General features: G+C 31.9%; 2 protein-coding genes and 1 non-coding gene across 4 annotated transcripts; all 3 read right to left on the bottom strand.

Annotated features, from left to right (window-relative positions):
* Nucleotides 1-2,965: 2,965 nt before the first annotated feature.
* On the bottom strand, nucleotides 2,966-3,820 carry LOC114177492 (NFU1 iron-sulfur cluster protein). 2 transcript variants are annotated; one of them, XM_028062864.2, is made up of 2 exons: nucleotides 3,670-3,820; nucleotides 2,966-3,558 (listed from the first exon to the last, which is right to left on the bottom strand). In XM_028062864.2, the coding sequence occupies exons 1-2, from the start codon at nucleotides 3,670-3,672 to the stop codon at nucleotides 3,079-3,081; spliced, it is 483 nt and encodes a 160-aa protein (XP_027918665.1). In that variant the 5' UTR covers nucleotides 3,673-3,820; the 3' UTR covers nucleotides 2,966-3,078. The 2 variants fall into 2 exon arrangements, with proteins under 2 accessions (XP_027918665.1, XP_027918666.1); XM_028062865.2 differs by having other exon boundaries at nucleotides 2,966-3,584; nucleotides 3,670-3,751.
* Nucleotides 3,821-5,407: 1,587 nt separating this feature from the next.
* On the bottom strand, nucleotides 5,408-7,358 carry LOC114176804 (Pentatricopeptide repeat (PPR) superfamily protein). Its single transcript, XM_028061966.2, has one exon. It carries the CDS (start codon nucleotides 7,278-7,280, stop codon nucleotides 5,784-5,786), a length of 1,497 nt encoding a protein of 498 aa, XP_027917767.1. The 5' UTR covers nucleotides 7,281-7,358; the 3' UTR covers nucleotides 5,408-5,783.
* A 28-nt stretch (nucleotides 7,359-7,386) lies between these two features.
* TRNAS-AGA (transfer RNA serine (anticodon AGA)) lies at nucleotides 7,387-7,468 on the bottom strand. Its single transcript has one exon. It is a non-coding gene; the product is annotated as a tRNA-Ser (tRNA).
* Between the last annotated feature and the right edge of the window lie 3,255 nt (nucleotides 7,469-10,723).

Raw genomic sequence — 10,723 nt, 5'->3', positions numbered from 1 at the left:
TATATAGATCTCTCTCACTTTGCCTGTGCTGTTTAAACCAATGGTTTTACTGGCCACGTGACACTACCCAATAGTACACTGACACGTGTTCTTTTTTCATCACACATGTTCCACTACGAAACCATGTAATGTAGGTAGCATAAGTAGTCATAATTATTTTAAACTTTTTATTTTACTTTTATAATTCTTACATTTTTTCAAGTTTTATTTATGCATAATGTAAATAAATTTTAGTTATCTTAGTTTATAACACGTGTTTAAATTAATTATTCTGAATGGAAATGTGCAAATGTGTATTAAAAAAAAAAAAAAAGACATTTGGAGTTGTGCTTCTCCGGAGGAATGATGACTAAAGCAAAGAAATACGAATAAGTAAATATATACTTAAACCGTAGTTTATCTACATGCTTACTTAAATAAAATATGTAATTAAAGTGTAGGTTATCATTTCAAATATTCATTAAATAACAATAAATATGAGGACGGATATTCAAAGAGAAATTAATACATAATATCAATTATAGTCTTATATTTAAAATAAAATTTAATTATACTCAAACTCAATACTATCATCAAAAAGATATTTAATATCTAACTTTAAAAATTGAATATTATAAATATTTATGCTTAATCTCAATATAAAGATTCATAATTGAAACTAAAATTAAATATATTTTTAGCTTACTGTTAAAATTATAATTAAATATATTTTTAATGTCAGAAATTTAACATGAAATTAAAATGTATTTTTCTAAAATTTTGGTAATTTATAAACTTTAAAAATAAAAGATATAATTTCTTAATTTGATTGTATTAATTATTTGTTTATGTATCATACGATGTGTTAAATACTAGGTATAATAATTGATTTAGTCCCCTAATTTATTGATTTGTTTCAATTTGATACTACAAAAAAATAGTATTTATCAATAGATTACTTTTATTGGTAATAATTGAATTTTCGACGAATTTGTCGATGGATTCTTGTAGTAAGATTTATAGATGAATAATTCTGTCGATAATGTTATTTATTTGAGAAGGTATTGTTTATCTATCGGTAACTTTAATTCTGAATTAACAAAGAATTTTTATCGACGGATTGTTGATTCAATTTAGTACTCAAATTATTTAATGTTTACGTCCTCTCTTCTTAATCTACAATTATTTCTGCTCTCACACCTGGATATAAAAACCTAATTTAAAGTAGAAATGTGTGATTGGCTTTGTCTCGATAATTCCTTTCCCTAAAGAAATAACAATAGATCGTATTATATACATAACACGTGTCAAACCGTAAAATTTTCATTTTTTTAATTTTTTAAAAATTTATAACTATCCATAATTTTTTAAAGCATGTAAATTGTCACATGTCAATTATCAATTGTGACACGTAATAGTAATAATAATCGTTTTCGATTTAGTCATCTATTTAAATTTTTTATTTAATTTAATATTTTTATCGTTTAAAACAATTTAATTTTGTCATCTCTCATTTAAAATCAAATTAATAAATAAATTTAATTATAACTTATATACACATATTAAAATAACTTTTTTAATTTATTCATCAAATCACTATACCTATCACACTATACCTATCACTCTACCTAAATACTTGTAAAATTAATTTTTTTATACTTAAAAAAATATCTAGGTGTAATAATTTAATATATAAATTCAAAAAGAACATATTTAAACATTTATATGATTTATAGTTAAATTTATTTATTAATTTAGTCTTAAATTTGAAGAAAATAAAATTATTTACTTTAAAAAATAAAAATATTAAATTAAAAAAAAAACTAAATAAAAAATAATCACACGTCACAATGTCAGATGACGACGACAGTAACATAACACATACATTAACGTAACACATACATGATAATTTATATATTTTAAAAAAATATAAAAAAATATAAAAAATTTAAAAATTTAAAAAGCATGACAGAACACATAGTATTAACTCTAATTTAATAAAAAAATAATTAAAAAACTAAAATAACTAATAAATAATAAATATATAAATAAAATCAAATAAATAAATATTATTAACAACTAATAATAATACATAATGAAATTCGTTTAATACGTAATACTATTATTAATCACATACAATATGTTATAAAATTTGTATGTTATAAAATTTGTTTGCAACTCAAATATTAATATAGTTTAACATATAAAAAAATTTAAAAATTAAAATATATTAAAATTATAAACAAAATAAAATTTAAATATTAAAAAATATATTTATTTCATGTTATTGAAAAAAAGAAAATATACAAACATAAAAATAAATTTAAATCTAAATATAGAAAAGTGTGTAAGAAAATATAAATATAGTATGAAACCTTCTACTCTTTTTATATTTTTCAAAGTTTTAAATTTGTTACGTATAATTACAAGACATAAAAATGTGGATATACTTTCAGACTTCAGTACTCAAGTTAATTGTGGTCAAAATTAGAAAGAAGTAAGCTCTTTGACACTTATATTAATGATCAAAGTAAGAAAGGAGGGCAGATAAATACCTAAAAAATAATTGTTGACAAAAAGGAAAATATAAAACATAAAAAATCTAATATTAAAATATAAACATAAAAAACTAGAAAATATAAATATTATCGTATGGAAATTTTAGTTCCTTATATAACAACTAAAATTTTAAAGATTATTATGTATAATTAAAACACAATTAATGTTTCCATATATTTGTATAAATTCGTCATCTAACTCTTGACAAGTACTTAAATAAATTATTTTTTAATATGAATTAGAGATTTACATTTTGAAATACATGAATGTAATTTAATTAAAAAGTATTTAAATTTAAGAATTACATTTAAAATAAGTAATATATGAAAAATGAAAACATTATCATTTGTTTTTATCTTTATAACTTGGTACTTCTATTATTGCTTCAGGCGCAGTAATTTGAAGTTAACTCATGAATAATAAATAGTTATTGAAGTTTCTAATCTTTAACTTGAAAAAGGAAAGTAGCAAAAGCCACTATTACAGAGAGGTGGTTGAGCTATTTACAATAGAAGTGAGAGTTTGTTAGATTTAGAATACTCAGAGGTGGGAAGGATCAATGCCAACGGATTTCAGAGTTTCGAGACGGGGTGTGTGGGCGTAGGCATCTTTGCTAACGGGGTTAGGGATGTGGTGGTGGTCGGGGTAGCTGCGCTCTTGCACGTGCGCCACTTTCCGGAAGAAGGAGTGCTTGATGAACTTCTCGGTCTCCTCCGCCACGTGCTCCGGTTCCACCACTTCGGGGAGAGTCTCTCTTCTCTGCTTCTTCACGCGCACCGTTGGGGAATTCCTCAGTTGCTGCCACGCAGTGTGGAGACCCAGCCCCATCGCCGTCGTGATCATCCCAATCGCCACGTACACCGCCACAAAGTCCTGTTTCGTTGAGTTCCTCTTTTGCTGGTTCAGACGCCCGTAATCAGCCGAAGCTGCGTACGCTTTCATCTTCGGTGCTGTTGCGGTTGCGTACGCTGCCTTATTGCCTCCCACGCCGTTTTTCAACACTGCTAACCAATTTCCCCTCTGCACCACATCACATCACATCACATCTTCATTGTCAATAACATCACACGCTACATATTAACAGAAAATGCATCACACATATAATTACTTGAAGAAACAACAAAATCCTACCATTATTCCGATTCACTTGTTGTAGTTGTTTCTTGCAGATGCGAAAACTGAAATCAGTTTGTGTTCGTTGTTTGTATGCGGTCGTCGCTGATTCTTCCAGTGGCGCGCTTATATATAGTTTGCGAAGTGAGTGTAGTCTAGGCAGAGAAAGAAAGTTCGGGAGCCACGTTGCAGGGTGTGGAAGGCACAGGACACATGTCACTTTCCCCTTTTGACACGTCAACCGTAGAAGGCTCCGGAAGTGTCACGCGTTTTTGATAGTAAGGACTCGAATCATATTTATCAGTGCCTATATATAAGATAATAAGATATATTGCATTGGATTTGTGAATTTCTTTTGGATAAGTATAGGTTTTATTTAAGAGAAAAAAGATTAATGATTTTTCAATGCGACCTTCTATTCAAGTTTGTTTTTCTTTATTGGTGTGTAACACAAAATGTGTGGTAAAAAATCATAGAATTAAATAAATTTCAAGACAAAACTATAAATTCAATAATCAAATAATCTAAGAGTCGAACGATTAACATCGACAAAATCAAAATAATCTTGTCGTAGTTATGTAAATTTCTTTGCCTGAGCTTTATTGTGTTCATGACACTTAACTCCAACTTATTTTCTCTCTGTTATTTTCATATATGAACCAGACAAAAATGGGTTGTGCGTTTGCGTTTTTTATTTGTTTTAAAACCAAAGATATCGATTGCTAAGTCACGAAATGATATTGTTTTAGTCCAGAGTTTTGGGATACTAAGACATCCAATGTAGTGGCTTTTTATAATTTTAAATGTTTTATTTATACTTGAATTTTCTTATTACGGGTACGTGATGTAAATTTAAATGTGAATTTAAAGTAGTATAGAGATAATAAAGTTCAGAAATATATATATTTAAAAATAGTTTAAGTACATATTTTCAATTCAATATCTGTTGGAAAATACATTTGATACTTTAAAAGGATTATATTTATTCATTTTTTATGTTTAAAGATCAAAATGTATCGAAGTTTTAGACAAATACGATTTCTAATTTTGGATTAAAATTCAGAGACTAAAACATACTTAATCCTAAAGTTAATTTATAAATTTATTATATTATCTTAAAATGTTAAGATGTTGGGTTAAAGGAACTATCAATTTTCTATAAATTTATTATCTTAAAATTTTAGATTATTAAAAATTATGTCAAATTTTGCATGAGTTGAATTTATATTTTATTGGTATTATTTTTTTAGTGAATATCTTTCGAAACATATTAAAGATATCATAAGTATGTTTTGTCTTAGTGATTATTATAGACAAATATAAATTAAAAATTTAAGATCAGTGTCAACCATTGACAACACAAAATCGCTGCGAGGAGAGTACCCGAATTTTGATGAAAATTTAGGTAAAATCCAAATATGAATCAAACTCCGAGTCTAAATTGAATATAAAAAAATTAAACAATATATAAAAAATAAGATTCATAAATTCATTACAATGAATATCCACTCAATGCAATAAATATCCAATTAGATAATAAACACTATATTTAATGAGATCTCACATATTATTTACAATGTTATTTATTCTTTTTATTTTATTTTATTTTGCTACTCAATGCATTATAAATTATTTTTGAACCAGATGTTGCTTTATGTTAGATAGGGAACTATTAAACATGTGTTTATCAACCTTGATAATTACTGTAGTAGGGGAAACATATAACGTTTTTATGTCAAAATTGATAACAATTGAATAAGAAATGGTTTAGTGTCTCACACTCTATTAACTTTGAGATGACTTATGTAAATAAACAATTGAAGTTTCTTACTCTATCAACTCTGACTATATAAGGAGATGATTGAAATCTCTCACTCTCAATCTTAATAGTGATTAGATAGGAGGAAAATTAAAGTCTCTCACTCTATCAGTCTTAAAGATGACTAAGGAGTGAAATAGTTGAAATCTCTCCTATCATTGCCAAGTTGCCACGAACCAAAAGAAAGTCTTTGATGCCCTCACCACGCTCTTGAGCTGGTTGGAGAACCAAAAACAATAATAAAGATCCTAACCTGACATCCAAATAATCTATACACATCCTTCCCCCCATAATCTATCATCCGAATCTTAGCCTAGGTATCGTCATTCAGTCTGATCAAACTACAACCAGTAATCTTCTTGGCCCTTTTGTTGGCACTCAATGATCTCCTTACCTTGACTAAATCATCCCATTGCCCTCTGTGAGCATAAATATTAGCCAAAACAGAATACACCCCACCATCTTCAGGCTTAATCTCCATTACTTGCTTCGCTGCTTTCTTTGCAACCTCAACATTCCCATGAATCCTACACCCTCCAAGCAACCCTCCCCACGCAAACACATCACCCCCATTTGGCATCCCTCTTATCATCTCCACCGCTTCCTCAATCAACCCAGCCCTGGCCAACATATCAGCCATGCATCCATAATGCTTCTCCTCCCGAGCAACCCCATATACAGTTTCCATCTCCTGAAAAACCTTTCGCGCTTCACGAACTAGACCCCCATGGCTGCACCCCACCAACACCCCCAACAAGCTCACCCCATCAGGCTTGACTCCCTCCGCAACCATTCTAGAAAAATACTCCAACACCGTCGATCCTTCTCCGTGAATCGCAAACCCAACAAGCATAGCATTCCACGTGAACACCTCCTTCTCCTCGCAAGACTCAAACACATCCCTCGCAGTCTCAACACACCCACATTTCGAATACAAGTCCACCAACCCTGTTGCCAAATACGAATCAACCCGTATCCTATTCCGTTTAATGTAATCATGAACGATGCTACCTTGTTTCAACTCCCCCAACCGAGCACATGCGGAGAGAACCGACACCAGCGCTATATTATCCGGCTTAACCTCCAAAGCCATCATCTGACTGAAGAGTTCAATGGCTTGGTTACAAAGTTTCAAGTGACTATACCCTGCGATCATGGTCCCCCAGGATATTTCATCTCGGACGGGCATTTCGTCGAACAGTTGGCGCGCGCGGGAGATCTGGCCGGTTTTGACCAGCCCATCAATCAAGGCGTTGTAGGAGACGACGTCTCTGTGGGGACATTCGCAGAACAGCTTGTGGGCATCGTTGACTCTATCGAGGATGGAGTAAACGCGTATGAGGGAGTTGAAGGCGTACAAATGGGGTAAAAGGCCGAACTTGAGGAGTTGGGAGTGAAGGGATTGGGCGAGGGAGAGGGAAGAGAGTTGGGTGCAGGCTTTGAGGGCAAAAGGGAAGGTGTGGAAGTCAGGGGGGAGGGAGAGGCGGCGGAGGGTGGAGAAGAGGCGGAGGGCAGGGAGAGGGGAGAGGAGGAGGGTATGGATTCTGATGAGGGTGTTGAAGGAGAATGTGGTGGGGTTTGGGAGGGAATGGAAGAGGGAGAGTGCATAGTAGGTTATTATTGAGTTGGAAGAATGGGTTGCGGCGGTGTTGGAGGCGGAGAGTAGGGTGGTGAGGGTGAAAAGAATGTTGTTGATGATGGGGAGTGTGTGGGGAGGTGACACACCGGTGGTGACGGTGTGGCCGTGGATTTGGTACAGTTGGGAAATGGATTTGCATTGGCTTATTAGTTGCAAAGTGTTTTGACGCATTGCAGATTCACATGTTACTCACAGTGGAGCAAGGTAAAAAAAGAAAGAGCCAAAAAACACACAATCCAAGTTATTTGAATGCTGAAATTAACTAAAATTTTAAAATCGTGAACGGCAGGATTCGAACCTGCGCGGGCAGAGCCCACATGATTTCTAGTCATGCCCGATAACCACTCCGGCACGTCCACAGCGATGTTTCGTTTTGCATGAAGTTATATATATAAATATATTTAGGAAATTAATTATGTTGTATGATTATGTAAGATTATAACTTTTTTTGGGTTAAATATATTTTTTGTCCCTTAACTTTTAGTGAATTTTGGAATTAATCCTTTTCAAAATTTTGAACTAATTTAGTCTTTCATGTTTCGAAATACATAGATTTAGTCATTTTAATCAAATTTTGTTAAGTTTATTTGACATTTCAAATGCGTTTTATAATAGTATTTGATTTAATATTAAAGCAAAAATGTGTCAAACATTATAAACAACTCAACTACAATCCTGAAATACGTACGAAACATCAAATAAATCTAACAAAATTTAACTAAAAGGACTAAATCCACGTATTTTGAAAGATGAAAGATTAAATTGTTCTAAAGTTTTAAAATGGATTAATTCCAAAATTAACTAAAAGTTAAAGGACCAAATATATATCAGTTGGAAAACAACTATACTCTAACTAAATGATTTTTTATGATAAAAGATTTTAAATTTGTAAAAGCTAAAATATATAATCCATATTCAAATCCACTCAAATAAACTTGAATAAATATAAATTGGATTAGAATATTAGGAATCTTCATGCCCTAACTCAACCTAAGGTGAGTGAGTTATTTTGTAAGGAGGGGTTCCAATAATTGGTATTCCTCTCCGTACGGAAAGATGGGTGGTGATAGATAGCATATGGTAAATTGAGAGATATCAGGTTATAGAATAATAAGAAAGAAGAATAAGAAAAAGTAGAGTATTGGTTTTCTTTAGTTATAGTACACTCATTGCCGAATTTGGTAAGCCCACTGAACCATTTATTAGTGGCTATTTTATTAGCACTTATCTTCTCAAGCATTAGTCTCATGCACGCAACCCATTTCTTAAATGCAAGTGCTCATCCACAACCCTATTCTCTCTTTACACTTGGCTCTTTTGTCTCTATGAAACCTTTAACCTACCACCTTTTATTATTATAACTGATTTTTCACTTTTTTTTACCTGTTTTTCAACCCTCTTTCTCATCTTTAATCTTTAATTATCCTTCCCTGTCGGTTGTGAAAAAATGGCAGACTCAACGGAATTTGTGACAGAAATTGTTTAAAGCAGAAGAACAATAATATGCTCCAGTGTGCTTAATAGAATAATTTTTTGATGGATGGAAATGTGATTTGATTCTTTTTTTTTTAATGCCTATGCTTATCTGTTTTCTTTTGTCGGTTTTCTCTATTTATAAGTTGGAATTGAAGGTAATCCTTCCACGTGTCTGTGTCATTGGAGTGGTTATATATATGCTTGAATGTTTGCAAGATTTGAAACCACCATTGTTGAAACTGCTGTCTAAAGTAATGGAGAAAGAAGAAAGTGAAGAGGAAGATGAGAACGAAAACGAAGCTTGGTTTTTGAGTATTATGGTACTCTCCGTCTGAAGAGAGGAGAGTGAAAAGGCAATTCATGAAGGCTTAGGGAAGGCAAAGCCTTTCTTCCAGGTTCAATTCACAGAGCTGCACCTGCTGCACTGGTTATTCAGCTTCATAAGGTTTTAGAAAGCAGTCTGCAACCACGATTTCGACCGCAACATGATCACAATTGTGGTCGCATCGTTCATATTTGCGTACAGTAGCACATCATTTGATGAAATTGTGACGCAACTGCAATTTAAAACATTGCAGCTAGCTAACACGGACACAGACTGCAGTTTCATCTTAAATTAATGTTTATGTTGAGCTCATTTACTGTGTTTTTCTTTCGGTTTGAAACTTTTAATGGTGGACTTAGGTAGGGAGGTATTGAGTGATTTGAGATACAGTCATGTAGGAAATGTAATATTTTCCCGTGTTTTGTTGGAAGTCATGAATAAAGTGAACTGTTTGCTGCTATCATGAAAGAATAATTGATATTATCGATTTGACACCAAAGTTCACAAGATCAAAATAAAAGAAATAAATTGTATTTTTATCAAACAATTTGTTGGTGTGCGGTATAAATTAACATAGAGTGTTTAGCATTATTAAGATTATATTTTATTCACTTCATTCTTATCGATAAGATTATATTTCATTCACTTCATTTTCATGTATTCACAAATATCTCAAATTCAATGTCATGTCAAAATTAGCTAATAAATTTATACCCCCAATGACTTTGAGCTTATAATAATTCATCAAGTTTTAATTTCTTAATTTCTCAACAAACAACATTGCATTAAGTTTAAGAGTCTTAAGATTACTAATGATTATGTTTTATTCCTAGATATAAGTTTCATTAGGTATTTAATTTCATATATAAGACATTTTTCAACACCGCAACAAAAATTAAGCATAGAAATCAAATAATAACATAGAAATCGAAAAGCATACGTATTAACATTACAAAATACATAAGATTCAATTTATTACATTTAACCTCAACAATTAGGTCTAGCTCTCCATAGTGGAGAACATAGGGCATACAAATTGAAGAGATATGGAATTAAAACCAAAGAGATGCATGACTTTTCCCAAGGTTATCAACAATTGTTATATGCTTCAATCGTACTTCCCTTTTGCATCAACAACTCCAATTTGCAAATCCTCTCTCTCTTCAATCCAAAAGGGAAAAAACACCATGGATGAAGATTAAGATCCAAGGAGGAGTAGGGAAAGCTTTCAAGCACCCTAAATAGCCTCCAAGGGCCTCTCTAGGTGAAGATAAAGTGTGGAAGTGAGAGAATGAGCCAAACCTTTTAGGAAAACAAAAATAAATACCTATCTTTTACAACTCAACATTGACATCGTCTGACACCATCTAAGAATTGATGGGCACACTTGTTTCGCGAAAGGGGCAACCTCTGCCACATCACCATTCGACACAACCCTTGTGTTGCCTGATGGTGGTCTAACCATCGCCTGCGTCGCTGTCCAAAATTATGGCTCGCCTAACGAGATGTAGCTCTACAACTTAGTTTGCTCTTTGTTCGCAACACTACATGTGATTCTTGTGACGCATGGTGCGGGTATCTGCGTTAAAATTCATATTTTGTTGTCAATTCATGCCCCTTGCGGTCTAGTTTGTTTTCATCCACCAAATTGTCTCCTATTTACTTATTTTACACACTCAAAATAGATATTAGAGGTAAAACAAGCACAAAATAACTAAAACATAAAACAAAAAAACAAGATAAACTTGAAGATTGATAAAAGCTATGAAGGGGTTGATTTTATACACAAAACTTAACACAAATAATAACATTA

Source organism: Vigna unguiculata, chromosome 3 (genome assembly GCF_037176805.1).
Source record: "Vigna unguiculata cultivar grain cowpea cultivar isolate G323 ecotype 2 chromosome 3, ASM3717680v1, whole genome shotgun sequence".
NCBI classification, from domain to species: domain Eukaryota; kingdom Viridiplantae; phylum Streptophyta; class Magnoliopsida; order Fabales; family Fabaceae; genus Vigna; species Vigna unguiculata.
The sequence above is the reverse complement of the archived record's forward strand: the minus strand, read 5'-3'. Positions and strand labels throughout refer to the sequence as shown.

Excerpts from the sequence above, each read along its gene's own strand:
- LOC114176804 (XM_028061966.2), bottom strand. The coding sequence starts at position 7,280 with ATGCGTCAAAACACTTTGCAACTAATAAGCCAATGCAAATCCATTTCC.